We start from the raw sequence: 27,058 nt of genomic DNA, 5'->3' as shown, positions 1-27,058 counted from the left end.
ACATGTAGGGGTTTGCATCCTATTGGATATTTAAGCCTAAAGCATGCATTCCTGAATCACGTTGTGTCCCTATGTCTTTTCACTGGTGAAATACGCAAAAGAGTTAAAGTTGGTGAGAGTTAAAGTTGGTGCCTCTCTGTCTGGCTCATCTGCCTCATCACCCTCAACGTAGACACTACAATGCACTGTTGGTTGGCCCTTTATCTATAACCTGACTTTGGGTACTGTTTAAAGAGAGAAGGGAGTATCTGTGTAACTAAACAGGCACTATTCTCCTGTACAGATATAATATACGAGCAATATATGAGCAATATATGAGCAGATCCAAGTTAAAATCTGGTCTCATTAATAATGTATCAATAATATCCAATCTTCAAAATTGCAAACCTGAGCCTCACAACAGTTTGAGATCAATAGTGGAATTGATCTCCAAATGCAAATGCCGAGGGATGCAATCTACTGAGTTTCATTGTAGTTATTAGTTTTTGTTGTTCATCATGTTTTTGTTAATTTTGTTTTGCAGTTTGGTTGCCCTCTATGTTTTGTCACTGTGTGCTATGAAAGTAATATGTTGTCAAAACGTCTCTGGATACCTAAACCAATATCAACAATCTCCTCTCAGTTCCTGGGGATCAACACTGTGAACTCAACTGTCGGGCCATAGGGTTCAGGTTCTACGTGCAGCAGTCAGACAGGGTGGTTGATGGGACGCCATGTGGACAGAATGATACCTCTCTGTGTGTGGCGGGAAAGTGTACGGTAGGTCTTTTATAATTTCATACTCTTTACTCTTTAAGCTATTAACTTTTTTTCATGTTGGGATTTGATCCAGCAACCTCTCAGTGACAAGGCAGTCATGTTACTTCCTTCCATGGTGTTTGTAGAGACGTTTACCTGAAAATAATGCAGGCATGTGTTTTGCAGAAAAATTCAGCCTTAGCTTTCTCAGGCTTCTGTTTTTATCAGTTGTCATGTTGTCGTAGCTCTGCAACCTTCACATTTCAATATCTTCGAAACAAAGTACAAATAATATAAAGACATGGATGATGGATGGAGACTTAACTGTCAAACTCATTAGTGGATTACTGCTTCCACCCAAATGTGCATTGTGAATGAGCAGGTTATTTTAGTAAACACTTTTTTGGATTTTGGATATTCCATGGTGCAACATTATCATATGAATCATATTTGACAATGAGTCATTTTTCTGGTATATGTTATCTGATATACAGTATATATCTCTATGTCTTATAATCAACTAACCCAACCAAACCCAACCTATACTTTAACAATAACCCAGTCTGAAGGTTTAATCCCAGCCCAGACTCATGTCCCATTTAACTCACACATCACAGTCACTTCATTATATAAGGTGTGTAGGAGCCGGACAGTTCAACTCTGTAGTGTGACTGTTTTGCACATGTCAGGCACCAAGTCTGACGCAGTGATGGTTGTGAGCAGCAGAGGGCACTACAGCATAAGACAGCTCCGTGAAAAGCATGGAGGAGTGAAGTGAAGGTCAGGGTGAAGCTCTCACTTCCCCCTTGGGCCAAAGCTGCAGATCTGGGATCTCAATGTAGCACATAGTTGCACTTGTGACCCCATATTTAATGCACACCATGAAAACACACCTGTGAGCACAGAGCTGGAGAGACATGAGTCGCTGTGTGGGTCTGCTTATGGCTGGCTATGTATTCAGCGTTCTGGATTCATGACTAAATTCCTTTCAGCAGAGAAATATGTTGAAGAAAGGAGGTCGTTTCCAGTTGCTCGTGCTGACCTTGCTGTGTTAACCCCATGTATTTCCCATGCGCTGTAATCCAGCAGAAATCTTTGCAACATCAAGATTTAATCAAAACAGAAAACCCTCTGATCTCTCATTTTGGCCTTGATCAGAGTCTCACTGTGATCACAGTCAACACAATGACCCTCCATCTGGGTAGGTTGAATTATTACCAATAATGTAAACTTAACCATGATTTATGGGTCTGAATCAAGTAATAACACACAAAAAAGTGAATAATTTATTTTCCTGCCTTCTACTTTGCTGGATGATTATTTTAGGTTTCAAACTCATCATCAGCTTTTCAGAAAAGGGAGTTTTTTTCCCCATCTATATCCCCACTGAGATTTTCTCAGCTGGTTCAGCCATTTGAACTGGAGATCACCCAATAAGAAAGCCAAGAGATAATATAAAAACATCTGGATAATTTAATTAAAATCAGAGCTGCTCTCAACAGTGAAATTAAACATGATTGTTTGGTAGTTGACCCGACAGACTCTGCACTCCCCTCCAAGGGTAACAGGGTAACACGACTCAGCAGATACATACAATGACATATGGAATAAACATAAATGCACAGGAGAGATGATTGTATGTATTTTGATTTAAAAAGGGGGGAGGCTGGTAAAGAGAGTAAGTAGCCCATCTATTCAGTAGCAGCAGAAGGAGCATGGAGCATGAAGGAATCACGGGGAAGAATAAGTGTCATTCACTCATCTTCGGTCCACTGTGCCTGACGTAACGTGATACTTTTCAAAATACTATAACACCAAGCAAAACTTTTGAATTTTAATGTTTTCTAAATTCAAAATACCAATCAGTGACATTTGATTTTCATATACCATCTTTTCAAGAGGTTTAGCATAGTGTGCACATGTCATGACTGTGGATGACACAAAGACTGTGTATAAAGATGGACGACGCATCCCCACTTCCCGGATATGTACGCTGCTATCTTGCACAATTTGACCGAGAGTGTGAGGGGATAGAGCCGAGTTACACACGTTCGCGCAGATACACAAGCTTGACCAATCACAAGTTAGTCTCAGCTATCAAGTGTGACGTTTCATCCCGTTTTTGTGGCATCAAATTACTAATTACAACCAGAAATTAGCACCTGAACATACATCAGTGTAATAAGAACTACCTAAAATGACAAAGACCATCTTTGAGAATACTTATTAGGCATGTCCAATTAATTAACATGGATGAGGCAGGACCTATGTCCTGTACTGCAACCAGCCACCAGGTGACGATTAAGATGCTCACTTTTGGGGAGCTGTCAATTATTTCCATCTTTATATACAGTGTTTGGAATGACATTGTCTGTATGTTGGTTCACCATTTCGGTTCTGACTAAAGTATAGGATGCCATAAAAATGCCATGCAAAGCTGTGACATTTGCTCAAGATATCCAAGGTCTCTGGATAATTGCTACGAATATGGTGATGACATAATTTTTTCTCGAGTGCCACCAGCAGTTTAAAATACCAATTTGTCCGATGTTTTGATTTATAAACATGACTGTAAGAGTGATATTTCCCTTACCCTCAGCTGCACTCTGTCTTTAGTAAGTAACACATGTTAGCATGCTGATGGAAGCATTGATCTCAAAGCACTGCTGTAGAAATATCACTGAGCCATTAGCATGACCGTGTACTCTACAGTTTAAAATACAGATGACAACTGACATCCTATTATTGAATCTTGTAATATCATTTAATAGCTGATTGGAAACCAAAGCACAGCTCTGCACCACAGTTACACCCTCTCAGATGAGTAACTGACAGCGAGACTGATGCAATTTGTCTGGAATATATTTTACATGAACAGGTTTGATTTCATTTTAGACCCCTTTGTGAATCTCATTACAATTTGACATGTTGTTGCATCATTCAGCTGTACACACTTATCTAACAGCTGAGTAATATAATAACCTTCAGGCCTTAGTTTTTTTGGGGGCTGCAGCAGCAGCAGTAAGGAGCCATGTGGGATAAGTGACTAGTTTTGATGTGGTCTTGACAGCCTCCAGCTCTGCCCAGAGGCCAACAGGAGTCTGCACAATCCATTGTGTGTTTGAAAATGTGTGTGTGTGTGTGTGTGTGTGTGTGTGTGTGTGTGTGTGTGTGTGTGTGTGTGTGTGTGTGTGTGTGTGTGTGTGTGTGTGTGTGTGTGTGTGTGTGTGTGTGTGTGTGTGTGTGTGCACAAATAACAATATGAATAGTACTTGGGATATAGTAAGATATTGCTCCAGATGAGAAGATGATTTTAGAGCTGATTAGTGTGGATGTGTGGGACGACACCCCTTCAGTAGAAAACTGCATGCTTGTTGGTATCCACTGAGTTTAGGCTGAATCCTGCCTTCCTACCAAAGACGGTAAAATCTTTATGGATGACCACCGGCCACCGGCCACCCACACATTTTTCCCAGTGCTGTTGATGGTTAATCTGACTCTGACTTCTGGTCAGTGTGTTGGTGTAGGAGAGAGCGAGAGGAGGAGTGAGGCAAAGAGTGCTGTCTTCTGGTTGTTTAAGATGCCATTCGGTTTCAACCTTTAAAAATAAACTGCAGATTCACCTGCACGTGCAAATTTTCTCTCTGCACATGCAGCACTCTCTCTCAAAGGGGATGGTGGGGTGGCAGAGAGTGGATGGCAAAATTGACAGTTTATTAAACGGATAGTTTACTATGAAAATTCACTCATCATCTACTCACTACTATGTCAATGGAGGGGTGGGTGAAGTGTTTCATTCCACAAAACACTTAAAAGCTTTTTACCCCTAAAACTCCAAGTGTTTTGTGAACTCAAACACTTCACCCACCCCTCCAGTGTCATAGTGGTGAGTAGATAATGGGTGAATTTTCATTTTTCGGTGAACTATCCCTTTAAGAGGGTTTGTGTTTTTGTTATTTTGATGCTCTGGATCTTAACAGTTCAACTTTCTTTGAGTCTGTCTGTCACATTTATTACAAAAGAATTAGGGTTTATTTTCCTAAAACTATTATGGGGATTATTTTCAAAAAATAACCCCCAATAAACACAATAAATTCTAGTAAAGTCAATTTGAAATGAAAGACTTGTGCACTACATGGTTGAGTAGTTGTCTCACACACAGCTGCTGTGAACTGGTGAACTGTCCCTAAGGCACAGAGAGGTGTTACTGATATACTCCAACCTGGAGCTGTGCCAATAGCTGAAATGCATCTGATTCAGATCAGATCAAAGCAAACAATTATTTCAAACTAATTATACAATGGAAGCATCCCGCAGGTCACAGCCTGTCTTACACAGATACTCTACATTTTTCCTAGAAGCCCAAAACACATAGATGACTTTGCCAAAGGAAGAGCTATTTGTCATTGGGTAAATGTCTCTAAGGATAATTTTGAGTTGACTAGTTGTATGTGTACGTATTTATCCTGCTCATTATTTAAAGAAGTATGCTCTTTGTTGCGCAGTGATAACATAAGCTGCTTTCAGACATGCACTGAACTCCTGAAATCTCCTGAAATTATCCGATGGAGCTGTATGTGAAAACTGAAAATGTCAGGGGCTGTGGACATTCTTCACAGTTTTTCTTCCAAGCTCACTAGTAAAAACTCTGGATAATATCCGAATGAGCCCATGTGAGAATATAGCAGGAGATTATGCAGAGAATTTAAAGCGAGAGAGTGTGTTGATGACATCTCTAAAACGCGATGGATGCAAAACTGAAAAATCGAAACAAAAAGGACACAAATATCTCGGGATGAAAAAGAAGAACCACACATGTAGAAGACGCTGATGAAGATGTCAGCTTGCAAAGACAAGATTCAATAGCTATTGGTGATAAGGGTCGATGCTGGTGTCGATGTTTATACACCATGTCCTGCCTCCTGCATGCTCTACGCAGACACCACCCCTCACCTGAACGCTCGTCATATTCTCCTGCTGTTGTGAATGTGTCTGACTCCTGCGCCTTTCTTCATCGAATGTCCAGACCCAGTTGTCCATACATTTTCCCAAGATCATTTCTGAAAAAGGCTATATTGTATGCACTATATGCAAATCAATACCCAATATGATACTGAACATTTTGAGTTTTAAAGCTTGAGTGTCAGTGTCATTAAATCCAAAAAGTTTTTAAGGTCCTTGTTTTGTCAAGGTTTTGTACTGCAGAACCAGACTGTTGCCTCTGCTTTCTGTCAAATTACTTTATACAACGTCAACCACTAGTGCTGTGTGTCTGGCTGCTCTGGTATGTTCTATAGCATTGTTTATTTTCAACTTCTGCCCCTGTCGGACAATGGTAGAGTTGTCAAGTCAGAAGTCAGACAGAGTCAGGAGCTTGACCTCACTCACCTTTTGTGAGTTATTAAACCTTAAGTTATATTTTTGGCTTTTGTTTTAGTCCCCCTGCGTTTTTTTTCTCTGGCAGTGAACAGATTTTTATACACTTAATCATCATAATGAAAAATGAAATATAAACATTTTGACTGTACCTTTGTGTTAGGGAGAAATGTGACTTAAATATCCTGTTATTTTAACTTTCCATAGAAACCAAACCATAGAGGCCATGTGATCGCTGCGGTGACACATCGCTGTTGATTTTAAGGAAACACTGTAATGACCACATGGCGTGCAGTTTGTGTGGTTCCTGAAACCTCTCTCTGACACCTTTTATGCAGCAGGTTGAATAACAACCTAACTATGTCCATTCGACCTTTGGCTCCTGGTGCCTCTGCAGGCGGCCTCCATCTCACATTTCTGAATCTGACGCTGGGCCACCATCATATTGGCCTGTAACAGAGACTTGTGACTATCTTGTTTTACAACCTGAAACTAATGAGACAAATGAAGGTCTTTCAAGGTTCATACCCAGTAATTTGCAGTGTGGTTTTTGGACAGGACTCTCAGTGCATGGATCGTTGGCTTCCATAAATTCTCTGTGATATTGGAGTCTAAGTACTTGTACTGAACGCTTTAGGTTAGATGATGTAGTAGTTTGAACAGAGCACAACACGCTTAGAGGTCTATAGCCTAGTAGAGTGCAGCGGGCCACCTTTTTCTGACTGAACCTGTCCAAAGCCAGAGAGAAAAGGAACCAAGCCCAATCTGATCCCGACAGGATTTACAGGTTTGTTTGTGCCTGAAAATGATGCGAGCAGTTAATGTAAGCTGCACTGACTTTGTTTCACTGAGTGTGTCCTTAATAGGCATGGCTACTTCTTGTTTTCCGTGATCAGCCCAGCCAATGTGATCAGCCCTAACCCAAATACTTCAAAAATGTTGTCTGAACCTGGCTCGCCCCGTCAGGACCTGTCGGGACCTTACGTTCAGGTCGGGTCATAATAATAATGATAATAATGATAATAATAATAACTTCGAAACTGCAGTTACAGGGAACATAAAAAACAAGAATACAAAAGATCGAATACAATAATCAAATTACTACAATGTGCACATGTATCTAAAATCAAAGACAACAAATGATATGACACAACATGATTGAAAATGTCCACACTCAGTAGTCTGGACCATTTCCATCAAAATATCTAAGTGTGACAACACGTGTAATGAGCCTAAAACAATTCAAAGGTTCAGTAAAAGCACATGGCAGATTTCAAGGTAGATCAGTTTTTATTTGTTTGTGCTTGTGCTCAGTTACACACTATCTACATCCTGACTGTAAGGGAGTGTAGGCAGCTGTCCACTTTGAAGGACACTCAGCTTTGTGTGTGCTGCTGGGTCTTTACCTCCCTTCATGATATGTCCTGTCTCAGGTGGCTCAGAGGAGAGACTTCAAACCTGCTCAGCAGCACTGCACTGTGGATTGGAAGGCTCAGCAGAGAGCTGATGAAATATATGGGTTTGGACCAACAAGAAAAGGACAAAAAGATTTCTCTGAGGGTGAATTCAGTGGTGGATGTAAAATCAATTTTTTAAAAGAAAATAAAAGCAGGAAAAAATACCACACAGACAAAAAAACAAACTAAAACGATGACATTACTCTTTGAAAGTTGTTCTTAACGTGCTAAGAGAGGGTAATGATTGTAAGTTTAGGATGTTCTGCAGTTCAGGAAGAAAAACAAGTAAAAAGTACAAACAGCTATAAACCTGCACGTAAGTGAATGGAAAATGTATAAATGTAGACGTGCAAATAGGAAAAAGAATCCCAGTTTGGACAAATGTGCAAAACAGGAAACTTGCAAAGAAGATAAACAGTAATTTAACAGTAAATCAAGTGTAGGTGAACTGAATGAAGTGTAAAGTGGGTCAACAGTAAATTAACACTAGAGCCGGTGACAGTCTGCAGTAAGAGGAGTGTATGACAAGTGTATAAAATATCTAATCTGCTCCAAAAATAGATTGGTATGCTGTATGATTCTATTCTGGTTCAAATAACTTATATATCATACATAATCATGTATAATTATTTTTCAGTTGTTTTTATTTCCTTAAAGAAAACACTGTACATAATTTTAGAGATATTATAGGATTATCTCAAATACTTGTTATTGTTTGATCAGTTTCTTTGGCCTAACTTTTTGTCCTCGAAAAGTAAACCACTTTACATTTCTCAGGACTCGCATGTCGACATGAGCACATTGAAAAAGCCGGTGCTGGAACTCCCCCTGAATGCAGTCACTCATTTCGGATGAACAGTGAAAGAAAGATCCCTTTATGGTGGGAATTCCATTCAGCTGCCACTTCTCTCCCTTTATACCAAGGAAGTGCATTTGAGAAGGGTGTGTGTATTTTTAAAGGGCGATCACTGACCACACACTTCTCTGCTGGCCGTGGTGGGCCCAGCTGAGGGTAAAAAATCTATCTTGCCTGGACTATTATAGACCCTGTGCTTGGTTTGCACTGCTGAGCACACTGAAGTCTGAGACGATGATGAAATAACATTGTGTACAGTTGTGAGCGATGAAGTATAAATCGCTTTGATTCGTGCGGATGATAAATGTGCCACATTTTACACAAGCCTGTAGAAACTCTTTTTATCAATATTAATGTGTGCTAATAAGCAGTGCAGCATTGACCTGACAGTTGTCAGCGCAACGTGTGATGTATTGTTGTCTCCTAATAAAGATGACAGATAGAATGAGGCTGCGTCTGACCTGGTGTCAAGGTCTCAGCCGCAGTCCTCCTCTCAGACTGGCATGTTTCCCAGCGTGGCCCCGGCACAAACTCATCAAACAGGCCACTCCTTCTTCTCTACTTCTCTGCTCTGACAGCTGCATCTGTTTTATTCATTCTCTCACTGTGGTGGACGGGCAGACTTGTTAAAAGGGGGATGAGTGCTCTGATATACAGCCTGGCTGGCACAGACTGGTGGAGGTGCCTCCATCCCATCTCTGTCACGACAAGCACCAGCTGTAGGCTCACAGGGTGTCCTCCATCATCACCCACAGCACATGGTTATGGATTCATGTCAGCACGGCCTCTCGTCAGTAATTGGACTCAAATTAGCGCTAAATAAATTCAATAATGTAATCGTCTGATGCTATAAAAATGGGGGAAACCATGATGACAGCATGGTGACTTATGATTGGTCAAGCGCTTGTATCAGGGGGACATCCGGGATTGGGGATGGTTTGGCTTCATTTCTGGACAGTAGGAGGAAGTGGAGACACGTCATCCATCTTTATTTACAGTCTATGGGTTTAACTAGTTTGGCTATCCCCATTGGTCATGTGACCCTGATCTGTGGGGTTGTCACAGTCGGTCAGGAGTCTCCTGTGGCTCGAGGGATGTCAGTGGAGGTAGGTCAGCTGCTCCATCACTTTAAGACTGAAATAATGCAACAACTAGCCAATTGGATGGCTTGTCAGACATTTTGTAGAAACCTTCATTGTCTTCTCCTCAAACTTTTCATCTAGCGCCATCGAACAAATAGAAAGTTCAGTTTGTCCGATATCATTCTTTGTCTAATAAATACCTGAAAAAGGAATACTGTTCCCATGAGTGGCCACAGCTGTACTTTTCTTCTTCAGCAGCAAAAGCGTGCATGCTAACTTGCTGGACTGAGACATTGATTGATTGATTGATTGATTGACATCATACCTATTAAAAGTCAGTAGGTGTTAAGCATGTAGCATTTAACGCAAAGCACAGCTGTGTCTAAGTTCAGCCTCACAGAGCTGCTAGCCTGACTGTAGAGGCTTACTCTTGTTAAACCATGACTTCAAATATCTTAAAAGACTTTACTGCCAGGAATAGCCTCTTAGAGTGCCAGTATTACTTTGTCTGCATTGTAAAGAGAGAGTATAAATGAGCTGAATATAGGTTTTGATGTAATGCTCAATTAATCCGTGGAACAGAGATACACTGTTTCTTCTAACCTTCCTCCGGGGAGTCAGAGTTCAGGTTCAGCTGTAGAGCAGCAGCAGCAGCTCTGGAACAGGGATGATACATTATCCTTCTTAGTGACACTTCTTAGGGCACTTGTTGCTGTCTTTTTGGATATGAGAACTCCAGGTTGGAGGGTAGTTTAGACACTGGGAGGTTGAGATGTGAAGAAGATGACAGATTGATGTCTTCGTTTTGGTCTAAACTTCCTGGATCTTGACGGGGTCCTCAGTCCCCCCTACTGGCTCTCACTGGCCCATGTCGGCCCTTACTGGCGCTGTGTGGCTGGTGCTGTGTTTCCATTACATTTGATTTATCTCTGGCGGCCCGTCACAATATCAACATTGTTGGCCACTTATTGATTTTTTATGTATTTATAGATTTTTTACAGTTTCACTTTTATGTCACTGTAGAGCTTTGTTTAGCACCTCTCTCTCTCTCTCTCTCCCTTTCAAACACACAAACACACACACACTGAAAACGTGCCCCATGGTGGGATCTCACTGGGTCACATTGGGCACCTGAAGCACTGGGAGGGTGGGCCAGTCTGGAAATAACCCTCACCAGCCTGACATGATATGACATGATAGAAAGTATTAATGTATTGCTTTGTCACAAAGTGGAGTCTAGCTCATTGTATGTATTTGATAATAAAGACACCCCTCGCTGTCATCTAATGCCACAAATAGAATCTAACTCTGTGCACTCTGCGAGGAACACTGAGGTTTAACTATGGTAGTCTTGTTTGCTCTGGGTTCCAGACACTTGCTCTACCCTGCCACACGTCGGCTGGCCTCTGCCACAGCTCATAAAGTCTTTCTTCAGGAGACAGGGGAGTGTCCAAACCGCTGACCCATTTGATGTGTTTCCATCACATCGGTGGTTTTACTTTTCATATCCGGTATTTTATATTAGGTCTGTTAATTTCCCCTCAATAATAGTTGTTTTTTTCCCCCCTCAGTTCTGCCTTTTGTCACTCTTGAAATGATATTGTAAAGCATAGAAATAATGTTTGTATGAGCAAATTTTTTAATACATTGTCTGGATTATGTCAGTGTGGTGCCACACAGGAACACAGGACCACAGGGAGAGCAGAAGTTGAGCCGGTGCTCGGCTCTGTGTTGAACTTCCATTTCCTGATCATATTCCCGTTGCTCAGCACAACAACAACTGGGCCAGAACCCTCAAATACTGATGTCAGCAGAAATAAAGAAAGTATTTGCACAATCAGACCTGTGTTGATTTTCCTTTTTGGTCTTTTGGAGTCAAAGGAGCACCAAAAATACGATGAAGGGAGATAAAACAAAGTGTAAGAGAGGAAATGAAACCCTGTGTGGAAGATTTTTTATGATTTATTGTTCTTTATTGCCATTTTGTTCTGTTTAATCTACTGAACCGCTCTTTTGTGATGTATGTTGCACCGTCTCAGTGATGCACTTTGTAGTCCTGACATGATAACATGCATTTTTCTCAGAATTTTGCAGACTCTTGATATCATTAACTGACTCATGATGGTGTGTTCAGTACGTGTGGAGACCAAGCAGGTGGACAGATCTGATAGATGGATACGTGGCCGATAAGCTGGACTGATGACAGTGTCTGGGGGACAGCTGATGCATATCGCGCTATAGGTGGCTGACACACAGCAGGTTGAGTGCAGTGAGCCCCAGGGTCCAGTCTTGGAGTCAGATTTATGGGGGTGTACTACACAGATACGAGGTTGTATATTTAGCACTCCGCGGTCACACAGGTCTTCCTCAGACAGACGGCCGTTGACAGTGATTGGCTGCTATCTGGGTGGCTGTCAATTGAAGGGACAGTTGAGCACATTTTATGCCTCATCGGTTTGTTTGGAATGTCAGAGATCTGGAGCCGTTGATGTGTGGTCAGCACTCGCTGGGTGCCAGGAATTTAGGGTCGTTTGAGAGTAAGATAAAAGATGAAGAAGTGGGTGTGTGTGTGTGCTTGTAATTGTAGGTGTTTGAGAATGTGAGAATATACTATATTTGTGTGTTTGTGTGCTTGTAAATGTGTAAATCTATTACTAAGTGAGTGTATCTACACTGTAGGTTATCTGTTGCCTGAGGTCAACCCTCTGGTAAGTGTGTCTCTTATCTGAAGGCGTCCAGCTGCACTGTACAGACATTAAACACAGAATCTGCTCCATTTGTTCCTCGTCTTGTCAGTCAGTCACAGTTTTGTGTTTCACAAAAGCCTCTTGTTAAGGTCAAGTCTGCTGAGTAACTAATGGGGCTTGGAGCCTTCACAGGCCACATTCTGTGACCTGCTATCAAGTCTCCCTCAGTGAAAAAATGCAGTTGTCACTATTCAGGCAGACTTGGTTTTAAGACAATAACATTTATTTTGGATTCATGTCTGTTCCAGGCTGAAATCATCAAGTTTCCAGTTTTAATCAGTTTCTAAATGTCCAGACAAAGTTCTATTATGTGTGAACATTATGAACGCATCACTAGAAGTCCAGACATTTCCTATAACGCTAAAAAACAAAATATTGGTCAATTGTTCAATAATAGTCATTTGCCAATTCAGATACACATGCTTTCTTTGTCTTGGTTCTGTGTGCCATAATGATGAGGTGGCGATTTAAAGGGGCATTCCACAAATTTGATATATGAAGATCATTTTAGTGTCTTGTGTGTCTTCTGTGGTTGTGGTTTGTTTGTAAGCAGCATTACACAAAAACTACTCAACCAATTTCTATGAAATTTTTGGAATGGGCCAGAGGAAGAATCATTTTGGCGTCGATCTGGATCAGGGGGCAGATCCAGGATTTCTCTTTTACTTTCTTATCATTGATTAATTCATGGATCTCATGAAAAAATCCGACATGTTTAGAGGACTGGTATTTATGAGTGTGTGCAATTTGGTGCCGATCCCAATCAAAATCTGGATTTAGTTAATTTAAATGTGGTCTCATGAGGGGATTGTTCAGCTTTGGTGGAGGTTTGCACTTTACTGACATTCTGCTTTTTGTACTTTGCCATCCAGATATGACACCCTGTTGTGAAAGCAGAATTATGGAAATAAGCGCTTTAGCGCGCAATCTTAAACCAATCGGATCATCCTAGGAAGCTAGAATATACTGTATGTTCCATTGATGGCCATGATGTTGATCCAAACACAACAGACGGAGATGGGAAAGCAATCACAGACGTCAGCTGCTGGAGTGTGTGATTGAAATGAAAGCCCACAAGCAGAACCTGTGCAGATGCTCCACGATGGCATCTGGTAGGAGACCTCTGATGTACAATAACTGTTTTATATCTCCCTCTGCAGACTCGTTTTTTTTTTTCAATGAAGCCAATATAAACAGCAGCCTGCCTCAGCCACACCTTGCCCCTCCCAGCACCAAATCCCCTCAGTCCACATGCTTTATAGATCAACTCTCCTCCCTCCTCTCCACTCCTGCCTTCATCAGTCAAACACATTTCTTAAAGGGAGCAATCATGGGAGGAACATGCCCGGCCTTGCTGACTAATACATATCCCAGATGCACAGAAATCATGTGTTCTCTCTTCCTGTGTTCTTACTAATCAAGTTAACAGATTAGGCTGTTTTTGGAGGAGGTGGATAAAAATGAATAGAGATGTTGGAGTTGACATTTGTTGGATATTTTGAATATACCTGCCAAGAAGTGGAAGTGCTGGAACCACATCCTCTTCCCTCATCCTTAACTGTGGACATGTATGGAGAATGATGCACGGGAGATTAATGACAGAAGCATTACAGCTGCCAGGTACAGTGTTTCCCTCTGAGGCCACACCTGCTAAAGTGTTTGCAGTCATGGTTCTTCTAATGAGCTTTGGTTTTAAATGTCCAACAAAAGCAAAGTGAGGCTGGAAAGGTGACAGAGACTAAGAAGAGGGGCTGAGTACAAATATTGTGTGAGTGTGTGTCTGACAGTGCACAGCCCACCTGCTGTAGAGCATGACTCTGACGTGTGTGCGTTGGCCACTGGAGGAATCAGGCGCCTGGAGCCAAAGCTGCTTCGAGGCTGACCCACTTGTTGAAGGAAACAAAGACCCGCGGGTGTACTAGAGCGTCAATCTGGCCTCTGGGCGCTATGCCTCCATAATGAGATGTGTCCAGATCAGAAGCAGCTCAGGGGGAGCTGGAGACCACGTCTGTAGGTCCATCATGACGGATGGGCTGCTGAAAAGGGCCGTTCCTTCCTACGTGTCTGCAGCTGGACTGTGTTTTACTAGAGAGATTACTTAGCCACTCACTGTGCATATACTGTATGTGTTGCTCCATGGTGTCTCTGGTGTCTGTGTGTGCGTGCGTGTTTGTGTCTCGGTTGAAGCCGTTCCAACATAAGCCAAGCCAGTTGCAGGTGTGAAGATAGTCGTCTCATGCTACTCTTCTGCCGTTGGAGAATATCATAAAAGGGGGCAGGTGGTAACTTGACATGAATATCATTACCAACTAAATACTTTGCAATCTGTTCAGCTAATACCTGGTATAGTCCCAAGGTTCATAGTAGCTGTTAATTTTACTGGTGTTTAAAACTTTTCAAATTTTCACATGGTTGTGTCAAAGCCAAGGGAATCCTGTAGCCCATTAATTCAATAATTCATTACATATATTTATCTATTTACTCATCTGTCATTCTTCTCTATATCTGCCTAATGGACTGTAATAGTGTGTTTTATTTTAGACATCTTACATCTTTATTACCTGAAACTAAACCTGTGTTTTTGTAGTAATTTTTCATGCACATGGAAAAGAAGTGTATGCTTATAGCTGTAGTTGTTATCCGCTGTGTAGTAATGCAATTTTTAAAATGACAACATTTTTTAATTACATACTAAAATGACCCTCAGGAGAGCACATATCTCTATCAATGTCCAACAGTCCCCTTTAATTCAATCAAGCTGCACCAAATTTCACACACTCACTATCAAGATCAGTGAATTATTCCCTGGGAAAACGGTGAAAATATTGAAAAAAACACCCTATTTCACAATGTTAAAGAAAGTGCAAAAGAAACCCTGTTTCCACCCTCTGAACCAGATCAGGTAATTACGGGTAGGAATCCGACGTAACTTTTCTATATTTCAAGCAATACATCACATCTACATTATGATCTATTTGAAAAATAAAATAACTGTCTTGTCCTGCCATTCTGCTTTGGAAAGCATTAATCTTAGGCTCATTTCATCAAATCTATTTATTGTATTATTTGTTTTGCTAGCTCTGACTGGACTTAGTAAAGTTGGCTGGTATATATCATATACTGAAATGGATAAAAAGTTTGTAAAAGTCAAGGAGGATCATTATAAGTTGCAACAAGTAAAACTCATCATAAAGATTTGTACTAGTATCGTATCGTGTCATCTTGTCCATCCTTTAGTTTCCCTCCATGTGTGCTCGGCTGCTCGGCCCATCTGACACACAGCCTTTCAGTGCCTGTAGTAGTTGATTGTGCAGGGGCCTGTTGTGGTCTCAGTGTGCCACTTCAAACCAGAGAAGTTTTCAATTATCTCATGTATATTGAAGGCCCAGAAGTCTCTTTGTGCAGGACCAGGTCCAGCCACAATGTCCCAGGTGCATTTGGGCCTGTCGGTGCAACTTTATGAGAAAACCAACTGTCAGAAACGAGGATGAAGAGCGGGGCCCTCTTCTTACTGCAGTGTGTCCTGGTGAATTAGGGTTAAATGTTGTGGAAACAACGATGGGACAATAACAAAACCATATGATGAGTTGGGTCTTATTTGCTGCAGCAGTTGTGCTTCCAGTGTTGCAACGTGGCTCGTAAGGAAGTATTTGGGGCTCAAAGAGGGAAAGGGGCCTTGTTGTTTTTGAGTTTTTGTTACTGTATCTTGGGAGTGAGCAAAGAAAAGTATTTAATATATTCCCCTCAGGATCACAAGGCCGTGAAACTTTATTATTTCCCTCTTTTTTATGGTGTGGTTGTATTATTAGGAACAAGCATGAAGGCAATCCCCTGCTTTAGTGTGTAATTCTGTACTTCCTATTTGCTGGCATCCCTTAAAGATGGCAAGACCACATGCCAATTATTTTCACACAGTGTAACCATGGTGGTTTTGCTGACACATTCATTTCAGCCGCCCTGCATAGTATTTCCTTCTCCTCCTACTTTTTCACATTGTCACATTTGAAAATATTCCCCAAAAACTTCCCCCCTGACATCCAATTCACTGTCAGCTGCTGCCCTCTCCTCTCTACCTCCTTTCCCTGCTGTCTCCCTTTCCCTCCCTCCTATTCCTTTTCTATCTCTCACTCTCCCTCCTTTAAAAAAAAACTCTGGTCCCCCCCCCAATTCCTCCCCAAGCTGGACCTCCCCCAGCTCAGTTTACAAGGGGAGAGCTCGTAGAGATCTGCTCTGTAGTGAGAGAGCTTCATTTTTTTGGGCATTCTCAAAGCTGCTTTGGCAAGGAGGAGGCTGACGGGAGCGGCCGCTGGACTCGTGCGTGAGCCTGAGTGACTGGTCGGACCATTTGCGTGGCCACATGAGAGAATGCTGTCAGGACTGGCTCCTCTGCTGCTCCTCTGCCTCCATGTGTATGTGCAGGGGAAGCTGCGGTCACAGGTAGGACCTGCTTCACCTATGTTGGCTCCTGGAAGAAGAGAGGGGATTGCGATGGAGGCTAAAACTCTGCCTGTAAGAGTTGCATTGCATGATTTGTTGCTCAGTGTTTGCTCTCTCTCTCTGCAATTAGGTTTAGGACGTGGTTGACACATTGCTGCATGCTTGTCAATAAGAGAAATGTTGTGTTTTACTGGACACGGTGATGAAATTAGCTCAGATTAGGACGTCAAAATCCCTGGGTGTAGATGCAAGTAGGCCTGGAACTCATTTCCATTTAGTTTTAGTGCTTGTAAGCAGAATTGGAGAGCGTCACTCCATTGTTTGGAGATCGTCAGTGCAGCCCTGTGAGGTGGTCCATCTCCTGAGTGGAGGTATTTACAGTATGGCTGTTTTCACTGTGGCTGTTTTCACTGTGGCTCTGCTCACTCTTGGAGCTGTTTATTTTTCCACAGCACATTCACTGGCTGCTTGTGGGATTAGATTTCTCTCCGAGTGGAGGACTCAGTGAGTCAGGCCTGTCCTGGGACTATAAAGATGTACTGAACTCTATTAGGGATAGACTGCGAGCCTGAATTAGCCCGTCACTGCCTGTGGCTCGACTCAGTTGGTTTTAGCTCACCTGTTTGCAGATGATTAATGACCCCGGTGTGAGGTGCCTGGGGTTGTAAATGCAAACTTGTGACGTGCCAAGGTCTTGATGAGTACGTCTGCGCCAGTTCTACATGGTTTCATTCAAATATTGGAATCTTTCAACGCACAAAATGTGGGTTGAGTTATGAAAAATAATAGAGCAAATCTTTGGGGAAATCAAGCTGATAGAAGGAATTATGAATATTGGATAGAATTGGATCCAGCTATTACTACTGTAGCATGATGAGTCCACACAGTAGTCTTGTCGATATAAATTTAGCTATTGTTCAATCATGGGAAAAAAAGTTTTGCTGTGCCAGACACATGGTTTTAAAAGGTTCTACCTAATCTCTTAATTATTAATGGATGTTTTACTCGTAAATTGCAATGAAACTATCACTGTGTCATCTCCCTGTCCCTTTAAAAGCCAGGTGTACTCGCGTCTTGGCAGATTTATGTTACAATGGTGAATTTTCCAGGTAGTAGGAGAGAACGCTTCTCTCCAGAGGAAATGGATCTGCTGGCTCGTGAAGGCACGACAGCAGGTCATCAATGTGTGTAAGAAGTAAAGTGTTAGCTCGATGTGCCCCTGCCCATGTACTCACATATTACTATCTTGATAATGTGTCATTGACTTCAGAAGTTTTTGTTGGTCAATCATGAAATCACTTTTCGCTGTCTCAAGATAGCAATACGGCAACAATGCACCTGACCACACCTCATTTTAAGACCAGCATGTTCATGGGTGCTCAGATGGACATAAGTGCATTTAGTTTTGAAACAGCATGGGCGCTGAAAGAACTGTGTTGGCATGAAACCTGCAAAGCGGTTGAATTGTACTTGCTGCCGCTTTGGGCCACGTGTAAGATAGAACCCCATTATCTTGTGAGTCAGTTCAACTCAGTCTCACTGTCTGACCTCTTTGGAGCAATTAAAAAACTCCAATATTATACATTTAAAATAAGGGGGCGGCTGTGGCTCAGGAGGTAGAGAGGGTCTTCCACGAACCAGACGGCACAGTGGTTGGTAAAACTGAAAAGCGCTACATGAAAACAGCACATTTACCATTTAAATCTTGGATGTGGGATTTGGGAGGAGTGTCAAACCAGTCGCAGATATACAAGATACAGCGGATCCAACAGCAGATAAAACAATCAGGAAAGAGGATCTGTAACAAACGTACAGAGCCACATAGTGCAGCTCCTATCAAAATACCAACCGTAATGTAACTGTTAGTTATGTTAACTGCATTATATGTTGAACGTCCTCCCTTTATCATGTCACCAGTCCATTATCTCCTGGTGTTAATCCCCAGCAAAAACCATTCTGTCATCCAGTTCCCAAAAACAGTCAGAGCAGTGATGTCAGGTGAAACCCTATGCATTTTAATGGCTGTAGATCCACCGTGCTCACTGCTATTTCGGAGTGCTTTACAAGCATGGAAGCCTTTAATGAAGATGCTGTGCCCTTCGCCCCGGGTTATGAGGGCAGCTGGTGGTATGGACGAGGCCTCTTTTTTACTGTTAGGATCAAAGGTCTCACCGCTGATTCCTATCTGCCGTCACCACTTGGCTTTAAATGATCATGTCTGCAGTTGGCACGATATCCTGTCAAGTGATGTTACACTAGCATAAAGTTGAAGAAGCTAAAAATTTGTTGGAGGAATAACTCCCCCTTTGTTTGTCGTCAGCTCGTCTCCCTCTTGTTACAGGAAATAGTCACAGTGTCTGTGTTCCCATTTGAGTTTGACACATGTTGCTACTGACTACAAGATATCTTATGTTGTGGAAAGTGGAAAGCTGAGAGATTACTGTCCAAAACACCAAAATGTGTTTCTGTTTGTGGCTAAAAATAACCACAGTCCTCTAGTTAGTGTTGCCATTATACCAGAGCCAGAAGTGAAATCTGAGGAGCAGAGACAAATTGAATAAATCTGAGCTACTGATGAAGTCACATCTTCCGTAAAGAAGCAGTCCAGAGTCAGAGTTTGATTCCTCTTGGAGCATCCTGCATTAAAAAGCTGCTCCTGCATCACTCTTTAATAAAATGTCCACTGAACACACACACACATATATATATATATATATATATATATATTCTCTTTGTCAAAATACAATGTCAGGTTTTTGATGAAGGGGTTTGGTGGCTAGATAAATAATTAGAGTCTGATCGATTTATTAGTACATACATGATTTGGTAAAAGACCAGGCATGGAAATAAAGCTGCAGCATTGTTCTTGTATTTCAGTGTAGCATCCAAATATGTCCTGTTGTTATGGCAAGCCTAAATTTAAGATTTGAAATTTGACTTTATTGTAACTCTGTTCGCTCACTCTGTTTATTCCAAGTGACATTGGATCAGGTTTACATCCAACACCCTAAACTCGTATAGACCTGTTTCAACACAGAAGAGAAATAATGAAGAGTGAATAGGACTGTGGAGGAAGCTGGGAGAGCACCTTCACCTACCCCGGAGGCTCTGGCTGTGTGTGGGAGAGCCCCGTGGCATTGTCAACTGCCACAAAGACGTTCATGAGTGGGACTTTTAATGTGACATCTAGACTCATAAATGAATGTAGTTCTTTGGTCTTCAAAGGAACCCTCTCTTGCCAATGGTAGAACAATGAAGTGAAGTCAATTCCTCTTGCATATCCTATATTATGTGGTATTAATGCAAATTCATATTTTTAGCTCGTATACATTTACTCCTATAATATATAAGGATTGTCTTCAGAACATCATTACCAATTATTGATGTGCCCTAAATCATGTCCAGTGTGACGCTCACAAAGAGGAAGTGACACTTCACTCAGTAAAGACAGTTAATCAGGGCTAGTCTGCGGTTCACTCCCTTTATTAATGAGCGTGTCAGATGTGAACTCGCTGGCAGTAGCTTCCACAGATGCAGATGTGTTTGAAGTGCTGACTGAAGAAGAAGCCGTGTCGCCTGCCCCTGCTCATTAAAACCAGCTGAAAGATCCACAGCTTCCCAGCATGTGGGAGGCAGATGCTGGTAGCCATGACGACCGCAAAGTGCACGTCACATGAAAGACAGGGGGTCTGTTATCGTGACATATTTCATCCTTATCTAAACCTTACTTTAAATCAATCATAATCCTACCTGATTTATTAATTTTTTGGTCTTTGAGATCTTTGTAAGATCTCAGTAATGTCATTTCCAGACGCAGCGCCGTGACTCGTGGTCACTTCCACTATAAATTCTTTGTCTTGTTGCTTCTGTATTCTCACCTGGAAGTCAAGTTAGGGCCTGATCGCTTCCCCAGATGAGCTGGTGTGTCACAGCTGACCAAGTCGTGATAACTTCACGGGCTGTTGCCAAAGAACGCTGCACATTTTTGATGTGTGAAGAGCTGTGGAAATCCCCAGTGTTCAGCACACAGCCCCCTTTAACCCAGCGCTCATTAATATGTTCAAAAATACTGCACCTCTTCCATCCTGACATGTTTTTTTTTTATTATAGGAGTGCAGATTATAGCATACCTTTATTCCCAGAGTTCTCCAGTGAGGAGCTGTGCTAATGTCGCAGCGTCATCTGTCTGACAGGATACACACTGACATGAACAAGAGAAAATCATTTAGCTTTGGAATGGAACTTGTACATTTTGTTTACAGCAGTGTAAATGGTACATTTTAAGTCACGGAGAATATGTTTTTAAGGAGACAGCAGTCCGTGTCTCACAGTAAGGGTTTTTTTTGTTTCGCTTTTGGCAGTCAGTAGGAGAGCTGAGCAGTAAACCTCACAGACTCAGGTTAGAAGGTTCTGCTGGGATCTGACTCTGAGCCTCAGCCAGTGTGGATTCAGACTCAGGGGGGGGGTTGACCACTGCACCATATCCAGACTAAGAAAACATCCTTTTATTCATAACCCCCTGATTTTATTATTGTTTTACTTTTTCTTTTTTGGACCAGCAGCATGTAGCCATGTTAGTTTTTAGTGGTTGTTAGTTTCTTAGCCGGTATTAAAGGGATAATTCACCAAAAATTGTAAATTCACTTATTATCCCCTCACCACTGTGCTGATGGAGGGGTGGGTGAAGTGTTTGAGTCCAGAAAATACTACTGGAGTTTCAGGGGTAAACAGCATTTCAGCCAAATCCAGTACAATTGAAGTAAATGGGACCCCTTCTTCAGATGTGAAAAAAACACAACATGCCTCCATACTTGTGTGGTGTCCAAAAGTGTCTGCAAGCCCCGGCATTCATATTCAACTAAAAACAGCATCATGTGTTTTAAACATAAATGTCCTCTGTTATCCTCCTTGGAGGCATGTTCACGTTCTCATGGACACCGGAAAACAGCACACACTCTCGCCAAAGGGCACGAGTGGGGTGTGCGTTCGCATCGCTACGTCCGTTAGCATTGATATTTCCTGTAATGGAACCTTTAGGCTTAAAACACTGTGTAAATGATGCAGTTTCCAGTGGAATATGAATGTTGGGCTAGGCGCTCACTTGGATGACACCACACGAGCAATATGGAGGCATGTTATGTTTTTTTTCAGTTGTTTTAGTACCTTTGAAAAATTGGTCACCAGTTACTTAAATTGGATTGGATTGGGCTGCACCATTGTTTACCCCTGAAACTCCTAAAGTGTTTTGTGGACTCAAACACTTCACCCACCCCTCCATCGGCATAGTGGTGAGAAGATAATGAGCGAACTATCCCTTCAAAAGCTGCTGTGACACAGGCTGCACCAGGGAAATACCCAGACATTGCTTCAGTACTGACTCCTTATATTCTCTTGGTGTGAATATTTTTTACTTTGTGTGGCCTTGGTAGCAGCATTAGCTCCCTGACCTACAGTGTTGTGGGAATGGGACATAAGAAAGAGGCAGCAGTCACATAAACTTTATATATGCATTGAATTCTGTCAGAGCCCCTATAAACATTGTATGTTGACATACTGATGATTTACTCTGTGATTTGGATACAAGTCACTTGATTTATTGGGAATCACTGTTTTGAAAAAATATTTGTATGTTTTTATATGTTGATGTGATACAATCTAAATTGTGTGTTTACTGAATAACTGGACTGGATTGAGTAATGATGAACACTAAAAATTTATAAAATGCACCACACAGGCAGCTGGATACATTTCAGGGATAGAGGCAGAAGGTGAAAGAGAGATACATGTTAAACCTTGTGCAATATGTAATGTGCATATTTGAATCTGTTCTAGTGGTTATAGTTTGTGTGTATGTTCCCCAAACAGCTGCCAACATCTGGATGCTGCTGATGCAGTGTAACTCGGTGGTCCAGCCATAACCATCTGCTGGTGTTAACTGTCAGCCTTGAGCTTGATGCTCAGGGGCAAATTATTCTGTCTCAGCAGCGTAAAGTCTCACTGACAAATGTACACACGCCACACACAGACACACTTTCCAAACTCTCACACATTCATTGTAATTTTTAAATACATTTTATATCCATAATTCCAGTTTACTTGCCAATTATCAGACCGAAAAGAAAAATAACTCCTAAATGAAAGTCACAGAAAAAAGTGCATCACTGTGAATATTACCCCAGTTTGTGCTTCTCATACATGAGTAACACATACTGGAACTCGGTTGAGAGGGAGCAACCTGAATACACTTGTGTTCCATACAGTACTTACCGCTTGCCCTGTAGTCTACTTGTCTGTGGAACTTCCACCAGCTCAGCTCTCTGTCCCTCACCATCATGAAATGTGGCCATTGCAGGCTGAGGCTGCCCAGCTTGAACATTCACTTCTTCTCCACTCAAATGATGCTGCAAGACTTCATGTATGCTCCTGCTGCTGCCGTCAATTTGCGACATTTCGAGGTGTCACACTACAGGGAGTCAAGCCTCACTCTTTCTTCCTGTTTTCTTGGATTTTTATCCATATTGTTTTACTCGTGCACTGTCTCATGAAGTTGTAACCATGGTATTTGACGTAAACTGTCTCCATTCGAGACTCACACTGCTCACACTCTGGCCACTCATGGGCTGCGTTCAGAAAATCCGACTCCACTATCACAAAAACGTACGTCTTTTTAAAACAACTTTATTTCTAACAGAAGGTATGCACAAACTGTATGGTACCCTGTGCTGTAAGTTCGCTGACAGTTATAATAAAGTTTCCTGTCTAAAACAGATTGGCACATCCTGAGAAAAAATGCTTTCAGGTTTTACAGGGAACATTTAATCATTACCCACTCACAGAAAATAACATGGAAACAGAATTAATTGAAAATGAAAATAAAACAAACTGAGCTGAAATGTTGAAATAATATAATAATATGAGGAATATTCGTGGAGAAAACCTTATATAAGTGAAGAAAAATCTTTTTTGTATGTGTGCATTCCACAGTCAGGGGGTTGAAATAACCTTTATATTTGTAATTACTTCTGATGATGTTTTTGTGACCTATAAATTCAATATGCTTGTTAATCACTGTGACTTCTGACTGGACAGAGAAGAAATCATCATGTGAGGATTCAGTTCTGGATCATGTCATGAGAATAAAACAGCCGTTCTGTTTTTTAGATTTACGTGGGTGTGTCCAGTTGCAACTGGTTGTGTTGCTTTAAATCCGGGGGCATTTAAGAAGGTTCCATAGCAAAATGGACTATTCCAACGCACCCATGCTCTGCGTTTCAGGTCTTACTTCTTCTTGGGTGATAACTTGACGCGCAAGAACCAAATGTTTACAGTAGTCTGAAATTAGGATGTAAGAACAACAACTACAAGACAATAATCCGAAAACTATATTGAAAGTGTCAGTGGTGGCGAACAGCTCGTGAGGGGGAATCTGGATGCCCTGCTCTTTTTTAAAATCTTTGCTGTCCCCATCGCCTTTTTAGCAAACACACCATTTGAACCACTTGCTGAGACACTTGGGTGAAATTACACTTTACGTGAAGGAAATTTTAAACCCTACACATTACATCTGACATTAGATATCATTCTGAGCAATAACCTTTTATTCATATTTACGAGCCACAAACCAGGCCTGCTACTTGGATAAAAGCTCTAATACTGTAACATTATGCCAAAGCGGTCGTGAAGAGATTTAGTGCCAGTGCAACTATATATCTTGACATTGTGTATGTTTAATCTTGGGGACGATGCAAATGGCTCACATTTGCCACATTCTCCCTCACACTCTCTGATATTGGTTTAGACAGTTGTTCGCTCGCTGCCTTTAAATCTTTATTTCAGAAAAGAGACGCCTCCGCACATGTGTAGAGAAACATGAGTGAAACAGCAAACTGGGAATTTTTCTTCAGTTACACTTTAACAGACAGATCAAGGGGCCTGTGCAAATCATCACTTATATCTGGGCTGCAGAGCGAGGCTCAGCAGTAAGTATGTGACCTAGATAAGAATTTAACTGCTGAAAGTTGTTTGAGCTGAAAGTTACAACTTGGATTCAGTGTGATACAGGATTTTTTTACACCAAAACACATGGATTGCATATGCAACATATCAATTGCACTTGTCAATTTACCCCTGTTAAAGCTGCACTTATCATTATTTATATATTTTAATAATGGTTCAGATAAGTGTGTCTGTGTAAGCTGGAAGGTGTTACTCATAGTGATGAGCCCACTGTGATTTATCTTGTGACTATTGAGCAGCGTTGACATTTGTCTAGTCACCATAGACATAAATGGACAATGTGACAGCTCCCCAAAACTGAAGCCAAAAAGTCTTGACCACCACCTGGTGGCTGGCTACAGTATAGGTCATAAATCCTTCTATGTGCTAACCCATTAAAGGCACCAAATGAAACACTCAAATGATCCCATAAAACCTGAGGGTTTCACAAACAAGCTTAAACATTTGGCTGTGATTATAAATCATTGCCTTTTCCCTAAACTTCATGAACATTTTTTAATAAACTGACAAAGCTAGCAAACTCGCCGAGATCCCACCATTCTTCCTCCTCCTCCTCCTCCTCCTCCTCCTCAAACATGTCTTACTGACTGAGCCTTGGGAGAGGCACACAGAGATTATTAACAGATTATTGTTTGATAAAAAACAGTTTGAATATGATTGACAGCTGAGACTGATTCGTAAATGGGCGATGGTGGATCACATCTGCGCAGATTCTGGCTACAAATGTGCAAGATGGTTGCGTTCGTATCCAGGATATTTTAGCTTCATTTCTGGACAGTGGGAGGAGACACACATCTACAGTCTGTGTATTGTCCATTGTCTGCTGGATGTGTTACTGTTCAGCATCTTAACTTTATAAAAACATGATATGACATGATGTTTTGTTCTTTGTTTGTTTCCCAAGTTGCCAAAACCCCCTTTCATACTGCTCTAAAATCCTGTTTTTATTGAAAAAAAATCTCCTCCAACATGTTTCATATCACTAACAAGCCAAACAATGGCATTTCTCTGTAGCCTGCAGACATACTGTGGTTATGCCATAAGCCTGGAAATAAAGGAAACGAAAAGCAGCCGAGGGTTTAAGAGGTTAAGTGAAAGGCCAGTGAGAGCCCTTCCTGCTATTTTTAAGGTCGCGAAATTCGCATGACCCCAGACGATAATTGTGGTTTTATTAATTTTAAGAGCCAACACAGCCATTTTGTGTGATAGAGTAAATATTTAACCCCACTATTTACAGTTCACATGGTGGCTACTAACCATAACTCTGAGCCCTGCAAGTCAACAATAGGCCCAGACCTCAATGTTTAGGAGGCCCAAGTTTATTTTTAGTATTCAACCATTAAAGCTGCACAGGGGGGAAAAGTGCCACCATCATACCATCTGTAGGTCAGTGTGGAGGTTACAGTATGCTTCAATAAGAACCAGACTAAAACTTACGCCTGAGAATATCTGGGTCTAATTCCTAATGTCTTGTTTTTTTTTTCTGGCAGCCTGTGGCAAAACGTGTGTGTGGTTTCACTTTGTTGGAAATACTCTGCAGTACGATGAGTTTAACCCAGCTGCATCTTGTGGGTGCATAACGTCAGGATTAATTAATAGATGATGCTACTTTCTGTGGTCATGAGTTGACTGATTCAGCTATCCTGACACATACATGTAACCAGTTCCAGATAAAGCTAGTTTTTTTTCTAATGAAAACTGGGCAATTTCCCTCAACAGATGGCACAAGCCAGTGCCACCCACAGAAAGAGGGTGACAAAAGTCTCAGTGCGGAGAAACCCTACCACACTGAGACTTCTGCTTCTGCTGATGGGAAGAGCCAGCGAGCCGTTCACCGAGCCGTGGTTTCACTCATGTGTCCCGACATCAGCGACACCTCGGTTTGACGGGTTCACGGTTAAGGTCACGTTTGTCAGAGACAGCCTGGAGAGCAGATGTGACAATCTGGGGACGGGGTTTATTCGGGGACAGATTAGGATGTTATTTTGTGCTGCGTGCTACCGCAAAGCTGAAAAGTTTGTCCTGACAGTTTAGCGATGTTAATGGTGCAGCTGTCCAAATCACTAGATATCAAATACTCCCTCAACTCTCTAATGCTTCCTGCACTGGAGGTGCAAAACCTCCCGGCTTTTCCCACATCAGAAGAACAAAATCCCTGTGTGAGTTTAAATCCAGTCATATTATATTAAATCAACTGCTCAGATTTGTGAGGTCGGGTAAGTTACTCTGCTTATTTTCCACTCCAAGGTGAATATGTTTTATTTCCCCATCCCAATGGCCACAGACGACCTCTGACCATGTCAGCGTCTGTTTTATGAGAGGAATTTTTTTTTCTTCACTTTTTTTCAG

General features: G+C 41.7%; 1 protein-coding gene across 3 annotated transcripts in view; it reads left to right on the top strand.

The window, feature by feature from the left end:
* LOC117759146 (thrombospondin type-1 domain-containing protein 4-like) overlaps nt 1-27,058 on the top strand; it is a 46,178-nt gene that overhangs the window by 7,741 nt on the left and 11,379 nt on the right. Inside the window, exon 7 of one of the 3 annotated variants that reach the window (XM_034581085.1) lies at nt 623-759. In XM_034581085.1, the coding sequence (XP_034436976.1) occupies nt 623-759 (137 nt within the window). Of the gene's footprint in view, nt 1-622; nt 760-16,452; nt 16,766-27,058 lie in introns of those variants that run through there. The other 2 variants (XM_034581086.1, XM_034581087.1) reach the window with 2 other exon arrangements.

Source organism: Hippoglossus hippoglossus, chromosome 3, assembly GCF_009819705.1.
Source record: "Hippoglossus hippoglossus isolate fHipHip1 chromosome 3, fHipHip1.pri, whole genome shotgun sequence".
In the NCBI taxonomy this organism is placed as follows: domain Eukaryota; kingdom Metazoa; phylum Chordata; class Actinopteri; order Pleuronectiformes; family Pleuronectidae; genus Hippoglossus; species Hippoglossus hippoglossus.
Note: the sequence above shows the minus strand (reverse complement) of the source record. Positions and strands in the feature narration are given on the sequence as shown.